The sequence below is a fragment of the Vanellus vanellus genome, assembly GCF_965231255.1.
Source record: "Vanellus vanellus genome assembly, chromosome: 7".
NCBI lineage: Eukaryota > Metazoa > Chordata > Aves > Charadriiformes > Charadriidae > Vanellus > Vanellus vanellus.
This window is the reverse complement of record NC_138912.1, coordinates 41100662-41127796: the sequence shown is the minus strand read 5'-3', so window position 1 is coordinate 41127796 and position 27135 is coordinate 41100662. Positions and strand designations below refer to the sequence as shown.

The 27135-nt window shown below is 44.8% G+C and overlaps 1 protein-coding gene across 1 annotated transcript in view; it reads right to left on the bottom strand.

Annotated features, from left to right (window-relative positions):
* LOC309674129 (bifunctional 3'-phosphoadenosine 5'-phosphosulfate synthase 2-like) overlaps positions 1-9477 on the bottom strand; it is a gene marked incomplete at its 5' end in the record, with an annotated part of 66529 nt that extends 57052 nt beyond the window's left edge. The window contains 3 exons of the mRNA XM_082486069.1: positions 7476-7573; positions 8465-8653; positions 8928-9477. Coding sequence (XP_082342195.1) covers positions 7476-7573; positions 8465-8653; positions 8928-9477 — 837 coding nt within the window. The remainder of the gene's footprint in view (positions 1-7475; positions 7574-8464; positions 8654-8927) is intronic.
* Between the last annotated feature and the right edge of the window lie 17658 nt (positions 9478-27135).

The window sequence follows — 27135 nt, the reverse complement described above, 5'->3', positions numbered from 1 at the left end:
TAGTGAAGGGGTTTTCCCCCCATTAGCTTCTTTGCCACATAATTGCATAGCCTGACTCTATTTTCTAACTGTAGCAGGAAGAGTCAGGGGAAAAAAGCCATATACTTTATGGACTAAGACAACTGCCCAAGTATGCCATTTCAGTACAACAAATCACCTGGTTTAATTTTATACTCAACTTTTGCGATACAATTTTTTTTTTTTGGTAATTAAGAAGTCCTGGCCCCCAACCACTTCCTAGAAACATGACCATAATATTTCCTTCTAGACTGGTCGGAAGGTACAGAGAAATGTGGTCCTGAAAGGCCCACTGCGACTGCGGTAAGTTCTCAAGGAGCTGATGCTTTCTGCTGAAGAATTAATCCTTATTAGATATTTATACTTTATTGCTACAGAGGGTGCAGAAGAATAGGGTCCATGCATGGGTTTACTAACAACAGAAGGTGGTCACTAGTACAACTATCGATAAATTCAACATTGGACCCAAGTTCCTGAATAGATATTCCAACACATTTCCACCAGCAGTCTGTACAGGGACAGTTGACAAGAGAAATCATATAGTGACAATATGTTTCACAGCCCTCAAAACTATTTTGCTGTACAGCAAGACCTACGCAGAAGAGACTATTGCTGGTTTAAACCAAGAACTCTATTGGAATTCATATGATGAAAGATCCTCAAAATGCCCGAAACTTTTGCCCTGCAAATTGAAGGTGGGACTCATTAGCAATAGGTATTTATTACCACTTTCATCATTTTCTTAAGAATGGGCCAATCAGCAGAAGATATTTTCCCCAGAAGAAAGAAAAGTGACCTTTAACAAGGCAACTAATAAGGCAACTAAGTTCAGCAAGCAATCAGGAAGAAATGTTTCCAGGAAGAAAGGAGAACTTGTAGCAAAGATAATGCTCTAGAAGTAAATTCATTGTTCTTAAATTTTTAAAGCAGCCAGCCAGTTACAAATCAACATTAAATGTCACTAAATTGAAACAACATTCCACTAAAAGACATTTCATCATCACAGAGGTTCATTTTCTGAGTAATGAACTGCTACAAAAGTATTTAACCTGTTGCCTTGAAGCTGCACAATACCATAAAAAAAAAAAAAAAAAAGACACTCATGTACACGCACATGCACAACCAATCATTTTCTACTGTTATTAATACAGGCTTTTATTTTTTTATTTGTATGGTTGCTTGCTTTCATTAGTACTCTCATATTATCATAGAATGGGTTTGGTTGGAAAGAACGTTGAAGATCATCTAATTCCAACCCTCTTGCCATGGGCAGGGACACCTCCCACCAGACCAGGTCGCTCAGAGCCCCATCCAACCTGGCCTTGAACACCTCCAGGGATGGGGCAACCACCGCTTCTCTGGGCAACCTGGGCCAGGGGCTCACCACCCTCACAGGGAAAAAGTTCTTCTTGATACCTAATCTAAGTCTGCCCTGTCTTCCAGTTTGAAGCCATTACCCCTCATCTCTTTGTGTCCTTGCTTTCCCTCCAGTGAACACTGAGGCAAAAAAGTCATTGAGTACCTCAGCCTTCTCCATATCCTGGGTGACCAGGTCTCCCTTTCCAGAGAGGGTCCACACCTTCCTTAGTCCTCCTTTTATCACTGACACACTTATAGAAGTTTTTTGTATTGCTCTTGATGTCCCTGGCCAGATTTAACTCTATCTGGGCTTTAGCTTGCGTAACCTGACCCCCGGCTGCTCGGACAGTTTTCTATATTTCTCCCAGGCTACCTGTCCTCACTTCCACCCTCTGTAGGCCTCTTTTTTCTTTCTGAGTGTGTCCAGGAGCTCCTTGTTCATCCATGCAGGCCTCCTGGCTTTTTTGCCTGTCTTCTTTGTTGGGATGCATCACTCCTGAGCTTGGAGCAGGTGCTCCTTGAATGGAGCTTGCTTGGGTCCCTCTCCCTTCCAGTGCTTTACACCACAGTACCCCACCAAGCAGATCCCTCAAGAGGGCAAACTCTGCTCTCCTGAAGTGTAGGGTGGCGAGCTTGTTACGCACTCCCTTCACTGTCCTCCACCATTTCATCATCACTGCAGTCAAGGCTGCCCTTGAGCTTGACATTCCCCACTAGCCCCTCCTTGTTGGTAAGGACACGATCCAGCATAGCTCCTCTCCTTGTTGGCTCCTCTATTACTTCAAGAAGGAAGTTGTCATCGATTAATTCCAAGAACTTCCTGGATTGTTTGTACCCCACTCTGTTGTCCCTCCAACAGATATCGGGGTGGCTGAAGTCCCCCATGAGGACCAGGGCCTGTGAATGAGACACCACTCCTATCTGTCTATAGAGGGCCCCACCCACTCCATCATCCTGGTCAGGTGGCCTGTAGCAGACCCCCACTGTCAGTCACCTGCCCCTGTGTTCCCTTTAATCCTGACCCATAAGCTCTCAGTCAGCTCTTCATCCATCCCCAGATGGAGCTCCATGCACTGCAGCTGGTCATTGACATAGAGGGCAATACTGTCTCCTTGTTTCCCCTGCTTGTCCTTCCTGAAGAGCCTGTACCCTTCCATTCCAACAATTCAGTCACAGGAGCCATCCCACCACGTCTCTGTGATGCCAATGAGGCCATAGCCCTGGAGGCATGCACAGGTTTGTAACTCCTCGACTGATTGCCCCCCCCCCCCCCCCCCCCCCCCCCCAAAATATCGGCACTTGAGTCCCTGCTGAAGCCAACTTACTGGCTGGAGTGGCTGTGGTTCCTTTGTGCTGCTCTCCAGGTGGTCTTCCTTTGAGGTGCTTCACCTATGTTTCCCCCTTGGCTCCTACTGCCTCAGGACTTTTGCCATTGTCAAAAACCCCTAAATTGTGGCAGTGACACGAGCCACGGAGCCATGTATTAACAGGCTGAGTGCATCTGTTTCTTCCAATGTCACTGCATGCAACTGGAAGGAAAGAAGAAATGACAGCCCGTGCCCCAGATTCCCTTACTAACCGTCCCGAGGCCCTGAAGTCTCTTTTAATCACCCTTGGACTACGTGTTGCCACTTCATGGCTACCCACATGGAAGAGCAGCAGTATTGCCACAGGGTCCGGGATAAGTCTTTCTCCCTAGATAAAAAAGCATTAGTTGCACCTCCACTCTCTAGATCACAAGAGACACAAGCTGTTCCAGTACATCGGTGGTGGCAGATTGCCACATATTCTTAAATGCACGGGGCTACCTGATTCAGATTACAGAAAAGTCTTCAGTGCTTTAAGACTGCCACCTTACGTTATGGGATGGAGTGACATGCTCCTTTTGTGGAAAGCAATACACTTCGGAAGCTTTCAGTTCCCATTTAGGATGACGCAGACTAAACAGACTGCTCACCCAGCTTTGAATTTTGCAAGATTTTTAGGGTCCCGATCGTTTAGATACATGCATAATCTCACCGCCTGCTGCCCTCTGCAGTTGCAACACAACATGACAGCCCCAGAGACTGCAACCAAATTTCTGCCACCAGAGCAAAACGACCGGATGAAGTTCTTGGTCCTTTAGTGCTCTGCTTCATACACCTGCTCTTCCCCAGGAAGCCTGCTCCTCCTTGTGATTTAGTGAATGCTGATCGAGTTCTCAATAAATCAGAAGTACAGATATCGATTTTGTCAACTATGGCTTTTTTTTTTATTGTTATTAAACTTACAGGGATATCTTATACACAGTTGAGACACAGCTACAACTAGCACATATAATTTAAGAATTGAAAAGCTGTCCCTGTTCAAAGAGTAAATTACACTAAAAGGAAACAAAATCAATCACTCTCCTTACATGAGTCAAGCTGCATTTAGAAGTTATTTTTCAGATTTCAGAAGGACAGAGGGGTGTTAAGAATCTTGCTTGTCTGTTTTTCTTTTAACCTGCCCTTTGTCCTGATCTTCTCATTCCTAGTTCTTACTTTCTCTGCGTACACAGATAGCACGACAGAGGCAATCACAGCAGTGTGCTTGTCAATCTCTTCACAGTTGGGTGTTAATGGGGTGTGCCCTAATGTATTTTTCATTTAGTTCTCTAGCAGGCTGAAGAAAGGATGCAGTGAAGAAGTCTATTTAAAGGGTGATCTAGCATAACTGCTGCTTTGACTCCACGACTACAAAAACAAGAGGTATCCCCAACTCCCACACAATTTTCCCTCCCTTAAATTGACAGCACAATTTCTTAAGCCACCTGGGCTAAAGAGGGGTCCCCATCCCCAGCTGCCCACCTTTCATTCACAGCAACTCCTGCCCAAACTCAGACTTATTTCATGTTTGCAAAGGTCAAGTTTTAACTCATTCATGGCAAAACAAAGAGGCATCTCCTTTGCGCTGGCTGGTACACAGCACAGGAAAGGTTCAGAAAGGCCCCTGACCGCCACTGCCATGCAATGCAGCGGAGTCCTGTGCACTCCCATCCTTGGCTCTCATTTCCAACCCTGTACGGCCCCCTTCCCTGGGCTCACATCATCATTAGCGCAGGACCAAGGCACCAATTTGGACACAAGTGTTGGGAAAGCCTGTGCGTACACCCTAAAGGCAAATTTGCAACGTGTTTACCTTCTCACGTACTAAGCCGACACTATTTTAAAAACAGACACATCAGTCTGATTTTCCAGGTGAATCCCAAAAGTAATTAAGATAAACAGTACGTGTACTGTTTACCTAGTGATAATTCCACTTTACATTAAAGAAACCATGTCACGTATTAAACATGATCTCAACATTCCTGTGTCACTCAGAGCTCTAGCGCTGAACACAGGTTATCTCTCTGCAGCCCACACTAAAGGACAGCAAAAAAGCTAACTGACTGAGAACTATGCTTCAACCGACTTACTACACAGTTCTACCACTGTTAATGTCCAGCTCAGATCCTCAATTGGCAAATTTTTAAAGGAGCAAAACTTCTTTGCTATCTTCTCTGCTATAATCAACTTTATGGATCGTTCCTCCAATCCAAAATGTGAACGCTACTTCTAATTTCAGCCTAACAACTAAACCAAAAAGTTTTCCAACAAGTTATCAAACAAGAAAAAATTACATGCATATAGCCTCAAATATCTGTGACTCGTGCTTTTCTTTCTGAAACGTAAAAGCCCTTAATATCATTCTGCTGGGTGTTAGCTAGATCTACTTTAATATACTGAATATAGAATTAAAGTCCAAGGATGCAAGAACATTCACTGCATGTAACTAATGTTTACATATCAACAGCAAAGCTGCATTTGCTGGTTATAAGTTAAAGTTACTTGTAAATTAGTTTCTATCAAGTATTTAATGGCACAATATGTATAAAATCTTTCGATCATATATTATAGTCTACTTTCATAAACATTTCCACATTTATCTGTTGAGGTATTAATTCATGTGATTGATCACTAAACCATTAATTTCTAATTCCTCATTTTGCATGAGAAGCATGCACACAAGTTTTAAATTAATTCTCATATGAACACACTGCATTGAAACCTAAAGCAGCTCTCAAAAAAGAAAATAGCTTACGAGCACATGAAAGCGAACGCAGGTAGTCCTGTGGCATACATCCCAACCTGTAACTGAAGCCTTTGTTTTCTCCATGCCATAACAGATCCCAGTTTCATTCCTGTTTTACTTCTCCCCATCGTACCAATTCACATGAGACAAGATCAAAACCAAACAGATATTGCATCACAGCTGCTGACTGATACCAGCTCACCGGAGTAAACACTGCACAAAAATAGCACAGGCATCTCATCCCTAATTTTTAAGGAAGTTTAGGGATGGTTATACCCATGACACTACAAGGGCAGTTTTGAGCACCGCACAACTCAGCACATGGACTACCACTGCTCTTGTTCTTCCACTGACACAACACAACTGTTGTCAACCCACGGCAATAGATGAGGACAAACCACTTTATCAGACCACCATCCTGGCTATTGTATCTTCAAGTCTCCCAAGTTACTTGTAAGGCCTAATATCTTCCTACAGGTACAGTTGTTGTTCCCAAACTACAGCTTTGCTGTAAAAAATGATGGGAAACTAAATACCCTAGACAGAGTTCTCAGCCTGGCTGGCTGAACTACTGTCTTTAGATTCATGGAACAAATAAAGGCATTTAGAAAAACTTAAGAACAGAAATGTCTTTTTCCTGTTCTTACAAGGCACCAAGTATAGAGCCCAAAGTCTGTCCTTCCCTACTCGCAACGAAGCAGGTTTGTTACAACAGGGCTGGTTTTCTGTTACAGCTCCAGCCTCTTGGATCCTGCAACAGGCCATTCTGGTCTAGAGTAACTAAGTGTTTGGACTGAGCTGTAATAATTACTCTTCCGTTATTACATTTCAACACCTTTAATCTGAATGGAAAGCTTTAATAATGCAAGAGACTCAAATCAAACACACGCAGAAAGACTACCATGTTGAAGTGCTTAAGTAACCAGGTAACAGAACACATCACGAGCATACTTTCAACCCACAGACTTCCATTTTCACCACAAATGATTTTTAACAAGGACATTTTAAACAAAAAGCTTATTGGTTTAACTCAATGGCCTCTTCTCAAACTGCGCAGGAAGAGAACACCATTATCAGACAGAGCAGCTGGCTGTCCCTTGAAGGCCTGGGCGGATCAGTAAGTTGAAAGAGGGAAATACATTATCTGGGCACAGAAGCATCACTGGAAGAGAAAAATCTATGCTCTTTACACTAATACTGCTCTATTAAAAATTTTATTCTCTCCATTAAAATTCTCCTAGCCCAAACTCTCCTAACATTATGTTTGCAATTAAAGTACTTAACTTCTATTCATGTTAAATCCAACTCAAGACTGACCAGAGAAAACTTGTAGCCAAAGCACAAAAGCCTTTTTATTTACCTTTTGCTCTCTTCCACCGCTTTGTCCAAATGCTGGAAGATATCTTGGAATAAAATGCAGCTGGAGCGACTATTGATGTCATAGCCATAGCCTCTCTTCCAGTATTGCTTCAGGTCGTTCAGGTATTCCAGTACCTAAAGTTAGAGAGTTCACAAGTTTCTGTTATGGCACAGAGGGAAAATGAAAAACCCACAACCTGCAGCAATGATGCTACCACACACTGCAGGAAATCAACAATTCTTTGATACACGAGAAAAACCAAAACAGGTTTCTAGGTCTTAAAGGACCAAGAAGACCTTGTTTGCTGTCCTCTGGAATCAGGGCATTTTATCATATAGGCACAACAGAGCTGCCCAGACCATTTCAGGTATTACAGAAATAAAAGCACTATATGAATTAAGCACAATAGGAGAAAAAACACATTTTAATCAGGGCAAATCAAGACTGTACCAGTATTTAAGTCTGCATGAAGAAGGGTATTTCAGTCTTGCTGCCTGATTAATTCAGAGCTCTTCGGTCTCCAAAGAAGTTATTTAGTAGTTTGAAGAATAAGGGACACACAATTTTCGACTGCGCAAGGAATTATATCTGAACACTAAGGCATCTTTTGAAGGCATCTCAAATATCTCTCCCATTTAGCACCTACCTTGGCATCTTCTTCACTGAAGAGCGAACACCATGGGGAGGTCACATTTTTTATAGCCAACTCATACGAGCAGGTGAGAAAAGCCACTTGAACAAGATCTGCAACAAATAAGCAAACAATAACTAGTGCTACACAAGCAGCAACTTTCTCACAGCTTGCCTCTAAACCAAAATGCAATTACAATTTAGCAATGCAAACAATGTAATTCAATAAAGAATCGCCAGTCCAAAGGCCAAGCAGCTTTCAACACCATTATCACACAGAATCCACATTTCAGACTACAAGCTTTGCACACTACATTGCTGAGGGCAAAACAAGAGCGTTTCACATCAAATGCTGCCCATCTGCCAATCTACACGCTATAGGTGTCAACCACTAGCATGTCCTCTTCACCACAAAGAAGAGTCAACAGAAGGTGCGTCTGTTCAACACAGAGCAGTCTGACTACCATGTCTGACTATCCTCCAAGTTAGTGGCTGAGTTTGAACGGTAGCCTGCTGCAACTTTGGGACTGCAGCCTTAGGGACATGCTGGAAAGGACAGCAACAGCTATTTGGGGTGGGGGGCCTCCCCCACCACTTGACCACACAGGGAAAGCCGGCACTTCTCTTCTAGAGAAGCGAAGTTACAACACAGATATACCTTTTCCTGAGGTTATGTGTGCGTTTGAATTGTAGCGGGTTTTACAAAAGCTGCATCTGTTCAACAAAGCAGAATTAAAAGAATAACACATTCATATCCCTCCAAACAAAGGTAAAGTTGATTTCACCTACAGGGAACAACACTTTCAACTGCCTTTTTCTTTTGACCACTGACAAACAAGCATTCATTACTGCAACATCAATACATATTTGCAGCCTTACGCATTTAATTAGAGACTGCGTCTCCAATTTACAGCCTATTTTAAATTACCTATTCTGCATGACTACTCAGAAGTTGCTTTCAGCCACGCTCGGAGCCGAAGCCACCTGTCAAGAGGCTTTCATTACCTGCATTCAGCTCCTCCACTGGCAAACACAAGGCACTCGCAACCTTCTCCAAGACCTTCCTCATCTCCGGCCCCTCTTTGAAGGCATCCACCTGGCACATGGCTGCGTCGTTCTCCTCCACCAAGGCAACAAACTTGGCGCAGTGGTCGAAAAAACGCATCAAGGAATCATTCACTTCAACCTCCACCTCTGAAAGCAAACGCAAGCCTCAGGGACGCAGCCTGGGGAGGCGGGGGAGCAGCCAATCCAGACACCCTCCCAGGGTACAGTCCCCCCACTGCCACAGCGGTGTCCCTTGGGGGCGGATTGAGGGGATGTGGGGTGCAGGATCTCTCCTCAGCCTGGGGATGGGGGACATAGCACTGGCCTCAAGGCTTCCCTCAGCCCCTCGGGGAGGCCTGCGGGGGGGGGGGGGTCCCCTCAGCCCCTCGGGGAGGCCTGCGGGGGTGCAATCCGGGCTTACCGTCGCTGCCGACGCTGAGGGAAGGGCCGAGCCCGCGGCGGAAGGCGGCTCCGCTCTGCAGGCAGCGGTGCTTGGAGCTGCTGGCCAGCACCAGGCGGCGGCGGGGGGCGAAGAGGGCCGGGAAGCGGGCGGCCAAGCGGCGGGCCAGGTGCTCCATGTCGCGCCGGCCCTGCGGCGCCAGCCGCCCGTCGAGGCTCTCCTCGTACCACATCTGCCAGGCGGCCAAGGCGGCGGCGGCGGGGCAGGCTGCGGCGGGGCGGCGGAGGAGGAGGCGGGCGTGCAGCTGACCCAGGCGGCGGATCTGCCCGGCCGTGGGGTAGCGGGTACCGTGGCGGAGCACAGCGCGGAGCTGCAGCGGGGCGCAGGCGGCGGGCAGCCGCGACCCCGCGGCGGCGGGACCCAGCGACAGCGGGTCCCGCAGCAGGTGGGGGTTCACCTCCTCGTAGCGGGACTTGGTGCCGAAGTAGCCGCTCAACCCTGCGCCCGCCAGCGGTAGGAAGAAGACGAGAGCAAGGGAGGGAAGCGCAACGCCTGCCCGGCCCGGCGCCATGGCGGCAAATGCGCGGCTGCCGCAGGAAGAGGCGGAGCAGGAGCCGCCTCTTCTCGCTTTCCCCTCGCCTCAGGGGACGCGGCTCGTAGCCAGGCGAGGCGAGGCGGGGGGGAAGGCGGAGGGCTTTGGCTCCCCTCAGGGCCTCCGGCTTCCCCCCCGCCTCGCCCGGGGTGGCGGCACCCCTCAGGGCCGGCTGTCTCCCCTCAGAGAGCGCTGGCTCCCCTCAGGACTTCGCCCAGTGTGTGTGGGGAAAAAAAGCCTTTTTGACCCGTTTACGGCCCCTCACGACGCTAAAGACCCCTATCTTCGCACACACCCCCTTCCCTCCTGCTTTGGCAGGGCTTGGCCTCCAACGTGGCCAGCCTCGTTGCTCTCCATACCTTGGACGAGTGAAGCAAAGGTGGGGCTTCTGAGGGTGTTCTTGGCTGTTTTTGCCCAAGAGCTGGTGAATTCCCCTCAAAGCACAGCCAGCGTTGGGCTGAGGGGGGGGGGGGAATCACTGCTGCCAGGGATGGCACTGGGGTTTCAAGGGTGCTGTGAGGTGTTATGGTTTTTTTAAGACGGCTTATGTGTTCCCCGCAGGAGTGGGTTCAGGTGGAAATACACGGCTGTGGAAAAAGATGAAGGAGCGGGACCACAAAGTTTGCAGCCTGGGATGCTTCCAGCCGGGAGAGGTGTCCGAAGAGCTGCCAGTGCCAGTCATAATCCTCATACCCCCACTGGCACCACTGGCGTCATGGCATGGCGGCATTGTAACGACCTCTCCAGAAAAGCTTAGAAAGGCTTAGAAATCAAAGAATAAAAAAGAGGCACCCTGTGGAAAAGCCTGAGCGCACCAGTGACGCATCGGGTTATAAAACAGCTCGGGTAAAAGCATAAGCAAAATATCCCCCAGTGCAAAACAAGCACAACATCCCCAGTGCTGACGGTACTTGTTTTCAAGAAAACCCTGGCTACTAGAGAGGTATCAGCTTGTAGCTAAAGAAATTGAGTTATTTGTAGCAGAAGCAAGGCTTGAGGTTAACAAAAACATCTCGAGTCTCAGGAAAAGTGCTTAGCTCTTGGACCACAGCATGTCCTGGGGAGACCTACATTTTATACACAGAAAGGTACTTTACTCCCTGCCTACACAGTCAGACTATTGCTTATACAGTTGAGAATTTTCACTGAATAAATAGATTTTCATGATATATTTAGTCAACTAGTGAAATTCTGCTGGAAAGTATGTATCTCACCCGTCTCCCCCCTCGTCAATAACCAAAACAAAGTGTTAATGCAATGATATACAAATGCTGAAGCAGGGTAGGCAAAGCCTTTAAAGCTGAGAGAGAAAGGGGAAAGAAAAGTACAGGAATAAGTGTTTTAAAGCTTCTGGGTGAAGTTATGGGCTCTCTGTGTTAAACCAGACTTAGCTGTCTCATAGTGATATTGTGCAAGGTTACTTGCCAGGTTTCCTGGTGGCTTCGGGGAAGGCAATGGTACAGCATGCAAAGTAAATGATCTTGTTGAAGGCTTTGGCTCAGCCCTCTGTAGTGCGAGAGATTACTTCTTACCAAGCATAATGGAGACTTTTAGGGTATACAGTAAAAATTGGTGACAGTGAGGATTTTGTTCTGTATGTTTCATAGAGATGCACCTAATAAGGAGTTGGATTTGCGCTCTCTCAATACCTGGCAGCAAATATGTCAGCTGTCAACAAATTAATCTCACTTGAGAGGTAATGCACTCAGTTCTTTCCGGGCTTCTGTTTCAGCCTCATCTCGGTCACTGTGCAAAGTACTTCATTGTTTCTGTCGCCATTGATGGCCTGTTCATCCGAGCCTTGCACAGCACGCTGCTTTTCCTGCGCTGGGATCTTGAGGCAGTTGTAGGTAAGTACCAAACAAGTACAGTGCTGAGAGGCAGACTGGTTTGGCACTCGTAGAATAAGTTAAATTGCTGTCTCCTCTTTAGAGATCAGAAGTATTTGAAAGGGTAACCTCAGGAAAGAGGAGCAAAGTCTGATTCTCTATCAGGACACAAAAGATTGTTTTGAACAAACATACAAACCTAACAGTATGTTTCTAGTTCTGCATGGCATATGGCCAGTTCCTAGACTTTTATTTCCTATTTAAAATATTCGAAGCAGTGTTTTCATACAAAAGGTGATTTTACACCAGCATTCTTCATACCAGTTTCTATCACATATCACCAAGACCCTACTGCTGTCTTTAAGCTACACTTAAAGATCTGAAAGAAGGAGAACAACAATCCCATGGTGATTCAGAAGATGATCTCTCAAGTGGAGTCGTGGAACACCCTCCACCGATGAGGTGGAGCACTTCATTTTAATTGCCAGCACATAAAGCAGATAAACAAACTCTTAATGATTGCATATGCATTTCACCAGTCATGGAGCTGTGCTGGGAAGGGCTCAAGTTAAACATGGAAAATACAAGTTTGTGCAAGATGGTGAGGCCAATAACTAGTTATTGTTTGGGTTTTTTTTAAAAAAGACACTGTCTACTATAAACCAGTGGTAATTCAAAATCAGTGAGACAAACCAAAGTGTTCTGATCATTTGTCTAGTACAACTCTTCTAGATGTAAATGGTTCTGGAAAAATGATTTCTGGGAGCTTTCCAGTTTTACAAAGCTGGACTAAATTTGTAAGTAAGCATTTCAAGACCAGTGCAGAGAAGTAATTTGGATTTCAGTTTGAAAAGAGGTCCAGAGGGGAAAAAAATCCAAATGCTCCATCATAAATTCATATGCTCTTCTTTAGTTTATATTAGGCATATCTAACAACAAGTCATTTCTAGCATATCATCTTTTATAATAAGATCAGCATGAAACTACCTACAGTGCAGTTTTCAGAAAACACTGTCTAGGTTGTTTTGAAAACTATTGAGGGTATTTTATAAAGTACCAAGACAAATATAAATTCCATCTTCTACATAACTATTCACTGTAACAAACATGTCATTGGTTTTAGTGGGAAAATGACCGCGTATTACAGCAGTGTTCACATGAGCTTATGTGTGAGAGAGAAAAAGAGAACTCATAGAGTGTAAATCTCCAAATTTTAAAAAAGTGAATTTAAAAGGTAAGTAAATAAACTGATTTGTAATCGCAGTTTCCATTCCAGAAAGGGATTGCTACGTCCTGAGTTGTCAAGTGAAGACAGTTACCCCCCCACTGTGATCCCTCACTTGCCCCTATCACATCACATTAAATTGTCACATCCTATCATATCACATTAAATTGTTCAGTTATGTCTTCTGGGTGGCTTTAACAGGATTTGTTCTATGCATCTATTAAGGTGGGGAAAAATCTTATCAATAACATATTGTTCCGTGATAAGCCTCTAATTATTTCCCCTTCTTAGTATGTTTTTGAAAACATTAGGAGAAAGACCTGCTTTTAAAATGCGTTTTGTATGTGATGGAGTCTGAGTCCATAGAGGCCTTTGTGGCCTCAGGTGACATAGGAAATTTTTGAGTGCTGCTCTCTGCTGAAAATGTTGTGTTATTCGAATGGTTGCACATGAAGCTGAGCTCTTTTCAGAACTTCTATGCAGGGCGTTTGTCACCTTCAGAAATAAAGACAGACCAGATGACTTGGATGCCTAGCACTGACACTGTGAGGTATGTGAACATCATTGCTCAGATAGCTCTGTGATGTGTCAGAGACAAACAGGCCAACTGAGTTAGAAATTGGGTAGGTATCAACCTCCCTGATGCCACTTAGTCAAGCACAGCCTCTGGGTGCTGAACATACCACTTTTTCTCCTTCAAAGCCTTTCTCACATACAGCATATCTTCTCTCTGGAGAACAGCTCCAGTTCATACCCCAAAACTCTGGACAGTGCGTTTACATAGCAGCCAAGTTGCTGTTTTCACACTACACAAGTATTGCAATGTTCTTTTTTTGGTCCTTCTTGATGTTTAAATTAGAAGCCAAAAAAAACCAAAACAAACCAAACAAATATCCCTGCTCCAAATGCAACCATATCAAATTGTTCTCTCTTTTCTTCTCCTTATCTTTTTCCATCTTCAGGTATGGTGATGCTGTGGGTGGTTAATTCATGTCATGTTTCCATTTGCTAGCATTTTTTTGTTCTCTTCAGTGCAGTCAAATACTGTCCTGAATAATTTCCTTATTTTTGCTTCTCCTATGGATTTTCCTTAGAGGTGCATCAGTTTCCAAACCAAGCTATATTTGAAAAGCAACTGAGAAAGTTAATGCACTAACCTCTTCTGAAAACACCTTTTTTCTTAGTGAGCCTTCCTGTTCCTCAGTGCTTTGATAGCCTGTAATTACCATTAATGGCAATATATTTCTTTAGCAGTCAAAGGGCAGAGAAAACATATTTTAGTATGTCCCCAGCTGAGTCTATGTTATTAGCTGGTCTTTTCAGGAGTGAAGACACTGCTCCCGTTGCCAGTCTGAGCATTCAGGTAATACAAATAGTACAGAATTCACTGCCTGCAGCTGTAGAAGTGAAGAATGGTTCTAGGTTTCAACTCACTGTATAATATTTTTAAAACCACTGATATTAATTACACAGTCCAGGGAGGAAAAAGCATTGGCCTCTAATTTTGTGTTATGCTTTCTTTCTCATGCAACCTGTCCTTTCGTTTTCTTTACTTTGAAGGAACAGGTCTCCAAGCAAGGATCTCTTCCTGCTGACTGCCAGCCATTACTTATTATATGATGGCCAGCCATGGTTTTAGGAGAAGAAATAAGAGAGGTTGTTAGCCTTTGAGCTTCACAGTCCTAAAGTAGCAGGGAAGTAAGAAACACAGGAGTGGTGCTATTCGGACACCCTGGCATCACCGTTGGGTGTCATCTTCAGAATAAGGCCTGCAAAGCTTCAGCAGAGGCTGCTCAGAGCAGAAAGCTGTTCTCTATTCATTTGGTGTTTAGTTATTTCTTCTCTGTAAGTAAGTGAATTTCAACTTTTGAAGGCAGAAAGCAAAACCAACAAGATCCAAAGGCACTGCATGCTCCAGACCACCCAATTCTATCTTATTCAACTGGATGAATCCTGCAGACACGCTGTCTTTGGCTTTCATGGGGGAGTGTTGCAGGCCAGGGCTAGGCTCAGCGTAGTGAAGGCACACACAGCAGCCCATGTAAGAAGATCTACATGGGGTGCGTTACCATTCTGGCTCTTGGCCTGGGCAGGAGGCCTAGGGCAGGGTAGAGATGAGTTGATGGTGAGTTTAATCTGCGTAAAGAGGGTCCAAAAGATGAGATGGTGTGGTGGAGACTCAGAGGAGACAGAGGGTGCAGGCCTGGAGCAACTCAGCCTGCTTTTGGGTGTTGCCTTTACACTTGGAGATGATGCACCAGCACGTTGGTTTTGGGAACTTCTTGTGTACTCTGTAACGTCAATGGTAACTGAGCTGCTTTTATTTCTTCTGTGAGGAGGGTGACCCTTTTCCCTGTGAACTTCACTGGCTCACATGCAGCTGCTTTGCGTTTGTGTTCAGCAAGCAAAGCTGAGGTTCTGCTGCTGCTGGGCGAGATGGTAGCATCCAGAAACCCAGGCTGTTGATCCTCTGGCAGTTGGCATGACGTCTCTGCTCTACAGTGCAAAGCCATGTCAGCAGAGCGGTGCTCACTTTGGATGCATTTTTGAACCCTAGGTGCAAAATCGCTTTAATCGGGGGGCACTGCCAGATCCTTGCTGCTTCCTTTTGAAGCATAGGCTCTTCAGAGGCACTTCCTGGTCTTTTGGGGGTCCTTTGTCTTCTGTGCATGTGAGCAGAGAACAGAAACACATCCGTAGCTCATGTGGAAAGCGATAGTGTTTTCCTTAGCTGATGGTTAGCAATCAGAGAACTGGAAAAGGAATGATGCATGCACTTATAATTATGGCTTTCCGCAGAAAGGGTTGAGTTCAGATCTTATCCATTCTATCCTAAATGGAGAGAGGGACCATAACCTAATACTTCTGTTTGCTATCTGAGCATGTCCAAAGAAGGGCAACAAAACTGGTGAGGGGTCTGGAGCACATGTCTTATGAGGAGCGGCTGAGGGAACAGGGGTTGTTTAGCCTGGAGAAAAGGAGGCTCAGGGGAGACCTTATCACTCTCTACAACTATCTGAAAGGAGGTTGCAGAGAGGTGGGAGTCGACCTGTTCTGTCAAGTAAACAGGTGACAGAACAAGAGGAAATGGCTTCAAGTTACGCCAGGGGAAATTTAGATTGGATATTAGGAAGAATTTCTTTACTGAAAAGGTCATCAGGCGTTAGAACGCGTTACCCAGGGCAGTGGTGGAGTCCCCATCCCTGGAGGTATTTAAGGGTCGTGTAGATATAGTACTTAGGGACATGGTTTAGTGGTGGGCTTGCCGGTGTTAGGTTAATGATTGGACTAGATGATCTTACAGGTCTTTTCCAATCTAGGAGATTCTGTGACTTGCATGTCATTCCAGTTTGGGACTTGCAGCACTGCGACTTGTCAACAGTTGTCACTGGAAGGCCTATGTCTGCGCTGCTTGGTCTGGAAATCACCTTTCCAGTCCCTCCCTCCCTCCCTCCCTCCCATAGCTAAAGGTGGCTGCTTCAGAGCTGCTCAATGTGTTCTCCTTGAGGTTGGGGTCAAAGTAATTTCCCAAGCTCCCCAGGCCTGCTTTTTCATCTGGCTAATTTGTTTAAATAGCTGATAATTAAGGTGGAGGCACTGCCTACTTGCTGATGGGAAAGGTCATCCTTGACCTCGATTAACCCTGAGTATGACTACATCTCCATAAACTGTGCTTACATCTCTATTCTTGTGGCCTTTTGCCACTCTGCTTTTTCATTTAGCCCCCCAGTGCTTGCTTGGGATATCGGTCCCCTTTGGTCATGTATGGGGAACACACTACTCTCAGAAACCCTGAGTGCTATAACATACCTGGGATCACAGCTCAGGTCTCTCCCTTCTGGCACGATATTGTTTAAACGACTTGACCGAAGCAGCTCTGTCGTAATGAGGCTGTGTGTCACATGGCTTGTTCTCCCAGAAAATATAGAAACCTTTGGAGATTGTTAAGTGGTTTGAGCTCTTTGCAAGCAGAGTTTCTTGTCTTGCAATGTGGCTTCACCCTGTGTGGGCAACTCCACCAGCATGACAACCCCATAATTATGTGGCTTGTCTTTCTGGAGCTTGTCAAGCCCTTCCAGTTCTTGAGCAACATGATCCCATATAGCAAACACACTCAGGCCATGGAATCGCTTGGGAGTTTGAAAAACACAGAGATAAATTCAGACACCCTCAAAATTCTGCCAAACTGTGTTTTCCAAGAGTAAAAATAAATAATAGCAGTTTCTTTTTCCAGATAAGTAAGAGGAAGAGAGAAACTACACAATGTGGATGTGTGCTTTATATGTGGAAAAGGTAAATATGTGGGTTGTATTTTCACCAAATAGAAGGCAGGAAAAAAGCTCAAAGATTGCAACATGCTCAAGGCAAGGGACTAGTTAAAATAGTGAATCATGAAAAACATGGCAAGTGTAATAATTAATGCAGAGGCAACCTTTTTTTTGTGGTTCTGTCAGACTAGGTTTGGGCTTGGATGACCAAAAGGCAGCCATAATAATGAAGTTTGCTGACAGCACAAGGCTTGACAGTGACCAAGCACAGAGAACAACCAGTCAGAGGTGGGCTGAAATCTAACTATGAAAAATTGTGCACTTGTAGCAAATGACAGGGCTTTCTACTGCAAACTCATCAGCTCAAAATAACAAAGGAAGAAAAAGGCTTGAACGGACTAGCTGATCTCCAGGCAACTGTGAGCCATCCGTGCGGCATGGCCACGTAACGGCAAATATGAGTTTAAGTCAGGTCAGAAGAGACATTATCAGTACAGACAGGGAAAGATTAATGCTACCCAACATGGCTATTGCTGCGATCGCATCTGGAAATCTGCATACACAGCGCTGGCCATCCACAGCCACATTCACCCAAGTGCAGAATTGCACTGAAGCGCTGCTGGGGTGATGCACGTCTTACGAGAGGGCACGCAGATGGCTGCACACTGGACATGAGTAAATGTGGGCTGGACACAAGGAGGTTTTTAATCTGGAAAGGGCAGCTTTGGGAACAGCCTTCCACTTGTAAGACCTAGCTGACCTCAGGATAAATTTACCAAGTTCAGGGAGAGGAATGAGGTGGTTTGCCTGCCTCTGATGGCAGATACTGAGCTTGGTGAGACAGGGGGCTTCGGTCCTGTGCCCTGTTCTACTCTGCTTCCGACCAGAGCTTCGAGCCTGCAGAATGCTTTTACAGCCAAGCTTCTTGCCCAAAACAACAGGGATGTTATAGTGACAATGACGATAGGATGACCTCCCCTGACCAGTGCCATCCATCCCCGCATGAAAAGCTCTAAAAGAGCTTCAGAAAAATTCAGCGTCAGGAGTTGGCATGAAACGAATCCAACTGTACCACGCTGCATTCAAAGCCACATCTTGTTAAATCATTCAGGATGAAGAACTGGAAACGGGCAGTTTGCCAATTTATTCAGCAGATGTACAGTCACGGCTGGTCAGCAGCTTTCTAAAATTACAACAGCCATCGAAGACAGATTTTCTTCATGACCAAGCCACCTTTTTAATAGATCCAGTAAATAAAATCTTGTCCAGTAACATTTCTCCCAATCCCAAGGCAGTAAATTATCCTTATGATACTGCTTTTAAATTCCTTCTACGTTTTCTATTTTCTTTTCTTTAAAAAAGTGTTGATCACCCACATTATAATTAGAAAAACCTAGGCTGCATTAACTTTTATCTACCAATAGATGTAAGAGGCTGTTTTACAGGTATTTATCAGTGCCTCTGAGAAGTTTGGAGGCAATTTAAGTTCAAATCAAAATTTCTTTGTTATCTGTACTAGTTAACTTTGTCACTTCTCCCCACCCCACCCACCCCAAGAGGTAGCAACTGACTTACTACTGTTTAGCTGTTTTCATGTTTTCCAGGCAGCATGGGTTGCAAACAAACCATATAATCTGTATATGCTTTTGGAAATGTTTTGCTCCACCCAAAACCAGGCTCTGACTGATGGCAAACAGAGTTTTGGAGAGGAAAGATGTTGATTTGCTTTGCAGCTTTGCCCAGAGCTCAGCTGATCATGCCTGCATTTCAGATCGTGAATTTCAATAACGGGAATAAACTGGCACGTCGGTCATCGGGGTCTTTCTTTTAGCACTGTTAGCAGTTGCAGCACAAAAGGAAAACGAAGAGAAAGAGGCATTCAGCTGGAGTTAGCTGAGTCTTAGTCTTTTGTCTTGAAAATCCTTAACTTCCCCATTGAAGTCTGTGGTAACAAATTAAAACTTTTGTCTGCTTGCCCCTCAAAATCAGTTCATGTCAGTAACGCTTTTAGCTTGGATAAAGGAAAAGGGAGTTGTAGGTTGTATTTACAATTCATTAAGGTAAATTCATTTACTCTTCTTTATACAGGGTTGAAAAGCGCTACACAGTACAATAACAGTGCCCTTGGCACAGGCCTAGACAGAGAGAGGGCAGAGAAATGGTGCTAACATGTCCTGCTTTGGGAATGCCTTTTGAGTCTTGTGCTGAAAGCAGAGAGCTATGAAAACCATCTTATTTTCTTTAAATGTTTATGAAGAATCCACTCAAACTCAAAAGAAAAAAAAAAAAGAAAGAATTAATATAGAAAATGCTTGGGATGTTTACCCCTTTTCGGGTTCCTGGGTGTTTGTAGAGTCAGTTTGGTGACAGAGACGTCAAAGCTTTCTGGGCAGCGACAGGTGATGGAACAAGGGGCCGCGGTCCCAGATTGCAGCCCGGGTAGTTCAGGTTGGATGTGGGGAAGCACATCTTCCCTCAGAGCAGGGAGCAGCCTTGGGACAGGTCCCCAGGAAGGCTGAGGGCGGTCTCCATCCTGGGGGCATTCAGGGCAACTGCTGAAACAGCCCGTGAAAGAGGGACCAGTGCAACACCACATGTAAGAGAAGGGAAAGCTTCTTTTGAAGCGAAACTGGAGACGGTGTTACTCAAATTCCTCAGACTGCACGCCAGACAAAAATAGTGGTCCAGGAATGTTTTTCCTTGTTGTCATTGACGTGGTTGAGGAAACAAATGTTGTGCATGCTCTTGGACAGAAACAAGCTGTATGTGGGGGGTTGCAGCTTGCTAACACGGTCAAAATCAAGCATTTTTCTTCTTGCCTTTTTAGGAGGGTTTTATGAGGTCTATTGTGGTTTTGTTGAAAGCATTGAGCTGGTCCTTTCAGGAGGCTTGAAGTCAGGCTTCAGAGTTTCATAAGCAGTAAGGTCTCATTTTTAAGTCACTGCTTTTATGACTGGGCAAAGAGTGCTGTGCAGAACGGGAGTTCTTATTTCTTTTGGCTTTCTTGACATTTACCCTGATTGAATGTCTCTGTTTCCCTCACTCACATCACGATAAAATCTTTTCTTTTTGGCAGATTTCCCTTGTTGGAATTCACTTTTGCATTTGATATGTCAATGGCACATGGCTGCATATTGATTTTATAAAGCTTTTTATTTAAAATGCCAGGATAATAATTTACTTTGCTTCAGTGCTTGTCATTGGATCCCCTTTTGCTCAGGCACTGACTGCACTACTTTAGATGTGGATGTGAAATGAGCCTTATTGAAATCTGGCTAGATCTGATCTGTAACGTTAGTTGTACAAGGTGTTAGTACCGAAAACCATCATTTGGGAAGTTTCAATACCTTTACTCCATTTACTACATTAACACATATGCCTTTGAGGGGCGGAAAATGTTCTTCAATAGACCCACAACCCGTGACTGTCAAATAAATTCACTTGTGAACTGATTTAATATAAAAGGGAGTCTTATAACCATTTATCATATTGAAAGGAATTCCTTAATCTTTATGAAAAACAGCCACCTACAATTATCATTCAGTAATTTTAAATGCCAGTTGCTTTCCTTTCTGACACAGAAAATATATGTCTATGTGTGCGGTAAAGATATTTAATAATCACATGCTGCATTAACAAGATAGGAAAATTAATCTCATCCAATGTAAAAGTATAAATATCATTAGCTGAATCAAGAGGAATGTGACGTTCCTGGTGAGTGCATCTATTTTGGGGAAATCACAGGGTTGGAATGAGATTAAAATAAAAAAGGTGACACTTGGATCTTGTGCTAGGTGTAAAATATTCCCTCTTCCACAAAAAGTTGCAGCTTGTTCCTTTCATAAAACCTCTGGTTTAGCTTCCCTATAATTTTGGCCTGAGAAATTCCAGCTGAACTTTGAGGTTGAAGCAGGCCCTCTTCCTACAAACAGATGTTGTCTATTTTTTCAGAGCAAGTTTACAAAACAGTCTTGTTTGAAATGGTGGCTTGTGCCATCCTTACGTCATCCCTGAACTCCAAAACTACTTTTAAACTTTTCATAAGGTAAAATTCAGTCGCTTGTACTTAGCCAAAGCTGTTGTTTATCTCGTGGAAAATTTTAAAAGTCGATCTGCTCCCTCTGTTGTCAGTGTATTTTTACTCTGGTTCAAGTAGACACAGAACAAAATACTTGTGGTCTGTGTGTTTAAAGATCCCTCACGGGCTTTTCTGGTCATGAAAAAGCTGCTGATAGTAGCCTGAATATCTGTTTGCAGCTTCTGTAGCCATTATAAATCTTCCTGCTAATGAACAAGTATTTTCTTACGAGTTGTTTATTTAATAAGGAGGAATGATGGTTGCATTTGAAACTATTACACTATTATGATTTTAAGCCCCTACGTGTTTTGCACAATAAACCCACACTTTTCAAAAGCTTTGATGATGCCAGCCAGGGTTGGAAATCTCCTCTTGGACAATTTGACAATGTTGATAGGTTTTCTCTTCCCAGCTGAAAGCACTCTGCGTTTGACTCCTCAGCATATATTGGCATTTGGCTCCTGAAGTGGCCGTGAGCAAGGCAGGCAGAGTCAAGGAGCCCATTTAAAGTACGTGTGGTCTGAACAAGGGCTAATTCATTACCGAGAATAACTTTGAACTGACACAGAAAGTCAGCGCTTCTTCTTGGCGTAGGAAAAACAGCTAATTCTTCCAGGACCTTAGAGCACGTTATTTTTAGCTGAAAATAATCACAGGCTGTTAAACACAAAGAGAACCTGTAAGAAGCCCTGCAGCACCAACCACGGCACCCGGAAAATCTCGCTGCAGCAGTTTTGTGCTCTGTACACGCTGGCAGAGATGTATGGGACTTCACGTCTGACCCCATATGGCCATTCCTATATGAACTAGACATGCACCCAGGGAAGATGAATAGTTCTTTCTAATTACTCCTTTTCAACCAATTTAGAAACAGACAAAGAAAAAGAGGTATTTCTTGAGACAGAAAGGAGACATTAGGAGTCAGCAAAATTGCTTCAGTTTGTTCTCTGCTCTCCGTGGAGATGGCCATGTACAGCTCTGGTCTCTGAAGGGAGAAGGAAGGGATCTATTCTAAGCCACTTTCTAAAGGTTATTTAGGAGGTTTGTGAGGGAAGCTCAGAAATAGCTGAGGGCAGCTAGACCCATGATGACAGAGCCGGTACTGAAGTCCTTGTACTTGAACTGAAAGCAAAGCAAACCAACCCTGAAAAATGTGTGGTCATCACCAGAAGAAAGATTACAGTTATGGGCCACTTCTTCTGAGGAGATGAGCTAAGACTGAATTGGGTGAGTCGGCTGAGAGGGAACATCATGACTAGGAGACCTGGCAGGAATGCCCAGCCAAATATGAACCCAAAGATCTTCCCAAATCAACCATTTCAGGACAAATTACAGTTAAATAAAGAGGTTTATCTTGAGGTGTCTTTGATCTCTCCAATGGCAAAGAGCAGCTCTGGGGCACAGAGGAGGGCAACCGGCATGATGGGAGCTGCATCGTTGGAGCACGGCAGAGAAGGATACAGGGACCACCTCAGACAACACCCAAGAAAGGCTTGAAGTGGCAGCAAAAGGAAAGAAAAGGCACGCTGAGCTCCCAGCGAGGTTCCTATCCAGGTCAAGGAAGAGATGCAGTTTTATTTTACCTAGTTTGGAAGGAAATTTTTGTAGCACTTTGCTGCTCTCAGCCACACTTGTTGCAGAACAGCCCCCAGGGCATGGAGATAATAAACTGTTGACATCTCAGGATCAGTGGGTTTTTAAATAAGTCAGAGAAGTGCCTTTATAAAGGAACAAACCCAGTGCACCATATATAAGTGGAAAGATGCAATGTTTTCCAACGGAAAGGGATGTGTCCTTGGCTTCATTTGCTGATGCCAAGCAGGTCAGGGCCTGGAGCACCCAAACCATGAGACGGGAGGTGACTCCCGCTGCAAGTGGGAGGTGGAGTAGGGACCCCAAGAGGTCCAGCACTGTGGTGACACTGTGATCCTATGAAAGAGACAGCTTAATGTATGATTGTGGTTCAAATCTTGAATAATCTGGAATACCCTGTTTGGTCCTTGGCTATAGGCAATGCTGTCCTGACTGCAGCATGTAGCTTGAAGCAATATATCTTTGCGGAGGATAAACACTAATGATGTGTTTGCAAGTGCCGTATCAAGAATACTCTGTGGTAACAGCTGCTCAAGCAGAACTTGCTGCAAATTAAAGCCCATGACATTGTGGATTTGGAGTGGAGAAGGTTAGCAGGGACAGCAATGTCCCTGGTCTCAGTGACAGGCCCAGGGCAGTTCCCCTCCTTGCCCTTGCAGCTGGTTGCTCTTGCCCTAAAAAATGTTGCTATTTCTACAGCTTGGTAAAAGAAGACGTTCAGGTGTTAACCTAGGCTGTCCCTGGGATTGGACTCATCCCTGTAACATCCTCCTGCTTCCTCCAGCTGAGGTTTCATCACATTAGCCAGAAGAGCTGTGCATTTTCACCTTGGGCTTTAGCCTCTGGTCTCAGTGCAGGGAAGTTTGCACTTCATCAAGCTCCACCAGGAGCAGGAATCCCAGCAAGCACAAAGGGCAGCCTGTGATACTCCCACTGCAAGATCAAGGCAAAGATATGCAGCTTGGGGACAGCCTTACCGGAGGCAAACCCACCTTTTCTCTCCTTGACTTGGGGAGAAGGAGAAACGTTCAGCAAATCAGAGGCAGGATTTGGCCAACTGGTGTTTTTGCGTATAGTAAGTTGGAGGTCTTATGTGGAGGAAAATGTTCTTTAATCAGCATCTTTTACTTTATTGCAATTAACTCTGTTATGCTAATACAGTCTTACTGATTAAAGACCCTAAGCTTCCCTCTAATAGTCCCGAATTACTGCTAGGATAATGAGATTTCCATTTCTAAACGTCCTGTGCGTGCCATCCAAATCACATCCGTATTCACGTACATTCCGAATATGAATTATTCTCACAACATTTACATCAAGCATCCTTTCTACATCAAAAATACCATGCCACACTCAGTTAAAAACAGCTTTCTCGTGTTTTAGCGCTCAGATTAATAATATTATTATTAGCCCTGTGTTATTACTGCTGTATACTTAAGCGGCTGTCAAAGGATGTTTAGTGTACAAGGCTGAGCTCTGAGGGACGTGGGACAGTGGGTGATGCCGGATGAGCTATTCACTGACGCTTATTCATCGTGCCTAATATATCATTATTGCACCAAGGGTGCATGTACGATATCATGCCCAGTGATGGTGAAGCACTGAAATCAAATTATGGCTGCAGAGATAATTTCTCTTAGACCATGACGGAGGCGCGACTGCAGTGTGTCACGACAACAACGTCACTGTAAAAGTGAGTGCTGCAAAGAAAACGATTGCCAGGAGGTCTGACAGTGAAGCCACTGCACTGGTAGTGACATTTGGTCCAGCCCTGTGACAGTCCTGGCTCCAAATCCGTCCCCCAGCTAGCAGTGCGGCACTGATGCACACAGCCCGTCTAATGAGAGGTGTTTAAGCAATGCACAGCTTCTTTTAGGGCGGGACTGATGTGTTGACCTGAGCTTTAGATGACCTCTTTGCATGCCATCTCCATGATCTGCATTTTTCCCCAAAAACTCAGCGCAGCCCTCTCACTTTGCCAGCTGCCAGGTGACCTGGGTGTCACAGCACCTTCCAGGGGCAAGCCCATGCATTGGCCAACTTGGGGGGCTTCACATTTAATTTTGTTCCAGCTGCCTCATTCCAAATCAAGAGCAAAAATTTTTTGCTATGATTTATGATGTATTAAATGTTAAAAAGATGGTGGCAGTTATTAATGAAATTGAAGTCTTTCCTAGCCATAAATTACCATAAAATTGTATCTGAGCTAATGTAATTTCAATGAAACGTAATATACTGAGATCTTAGATACAGCAAGAGGCCAAACATGTTACATATCCTCTTTTACAGTCTTCACAATATTAGTCCAATTTGCAGAACAAACACATTCAACCCTCAGCCCTTGTGCCATGACCCGTGAATAATACTGCTAATAGGATTGACACGTCTGACTGGCACTCCGGGACATAAACTCCTGTTGAATTTGGTGGGAGCCACTCTACTTCCTGCGGTCTTCCTTTAAAACCTCTGTCATTGTCTCCTCTGAAAGGCGCTCGCAGCCCAAGTGAGCCGCAATAATATCTGAACCACCTGTAGGGCAAATGTACTTTGCAGTTGCCTTTTCTGTCTTTATCAGAGGCATAAACAACATTTTTTTACAATGATAAATTCTGTAGCCACCCCGAAGGGGTTAGGCTCGCTCTCTCCCATGCTTGGCAGTAATGAGGAGGTTATATGATTCTGAGTTTTGTCTGGTTTATACTATTTTCCAGTCCCACTCAAATAATGTATGCTAACTCAGCTTGAATTTTGGTTTTAAATCTTAAAGTTACCAAAATTTGCCATAAAAATGAGAACATTAGCATCAGCTAAGGGCAGCATCACATTGGGCCGTTAGAGTGAAAACCATATTAGCACCAAGGCTGGAATGTTTGATGCTCATCCTCACGTGGAGAACGTGGTACCCTATAGATCTCTCTGATTTTATATATTTATCAAGTTGGTAAGAGGACCTCAGTCTGTTTTATGAGAGGATCTGTTTTTTCCCTGAAAGGTATGAAGGGATTCGGACAGAGACTTATTTTAATTGTGTCCTTAATTTCCCTGGCCCGCGGCATGACAGCAGCAGTGCTGGGAAGGGAGCTCTGGAGATCTCCAGTCCAGAGCAAGACTATTGCCCGCACTCGATCAGGACAACCATAATTCTATTATTAATGTTATTGTTGTTGTTATTATTATTATTATTATTATTATTATTATTATTATTATTAAGGGAGGCTTGATTTACAGACCTTATTCTAATTTGAGGAGGAGAGCTCACATGGTGGCATAGGGCACAAATCACTAAGCAGCTTTTAGGCAGTGAGCTGAACACTAAAATAAATGACAACTACTAAACCCACTTAGTACAGTCTCATGCTGATGTGAGTCCTGTTATGGGAGCTGCATTCCTAGGAACAGGAATTTGTTTTTAAAACACAGATCTTTTTCTTCCTTTAGACTGGCTTGAAAGGCAGATGCTGCCCCTATAGGGAAAACTGAGAAAATCCAGTTTGAGAAAGAAACTTGTGCCCTCCCTGGGTGCCAGCACCACAGAGGAACAAAATCCCCAAACCATTTGGAAATGGCAATTCCCAAAATCATGTGAGGTGAAGGATAAATACAGGGTGTGACCAGAAAAAGCCTCCAGGATTGGATCCTGGGACTGAGCAGGAAGGAGAGTTGTCGCTACATGAGCACATTTCTGGGCTCAACAGAAAACCACACAAGAGCTTAACTAGGAGCCTCCAGCTTTCGTTTTGCTCCTGCTCCTCAGACACCACAGAGGTGACATGGTCCAGAGCTCAGTGGCCCAGCACAAGTGGACAGCACCATACCTGTGCACAGTTTCACTCCAGACATTTTTTTTTGGGTCTCCAAATGAGGTGACTTGAAGACAATCTGGAGTCATCATCCTGTTTTTCAACTTGACCCAGGGTGGATGGCAGGTTAAGCGGGGGGAGCATGCCCTGCTGCTCTGCACTGGGGAGGCCAGGTCTGGGTACTGTGACCAGTTTGGGGCTCCAAGGGATCTCCAAAGCAGAGCAAGCCTGGGGACACCTTAGCAGTGGTGGGTGAGGGGCAGGTCATATGAGGAGAGGCTGGAGGAGCTGGCCTCGCTCAGCTGGAGACCAGGAGGTGAAGATCCAACAGCATCTCCCCCTGCCCAAAGGGGTCCTGGAGGCTCTGGGGCCAGACTGCTCAGAGGGACACAGGACCAAGGAAATTACTGAATGACAATGGTAGGATGGAGCTGGGACTTCACCGCTTCTGCATCTGTGAAGCAGCCCCCATTCGTTTTCCTTCAGTGTAGCTGTTACACCCCTTTGCCCCAAGAAATCTGCCCTCTTCCCAGTCTCTGCCATGTTGCAAATTGAGCCTCAAGCACTTTGCAAAGCCATTTCCTCCCATTCTCCCAGGATTTTAGCACTCTGCTCTGAGAATAAACCTGCTGGCAAAATGAACACAAGGAGCATCCGCAAGGTAATCTCCTCTCTAGAAAGCTGGGAGCTAATCAGGGCTCCCCAAGTCACTGCAAAGACACAGCTGTGTGACTGCCCCTGTGAAATCCCACCTCGGTGCTGCTGATTACGTGCAGTTTTCTTCTAACTCCTGCCCAGAGCCTGGTTGAGGTAACTGAATTTTAACCATTCTGTAATTAATACC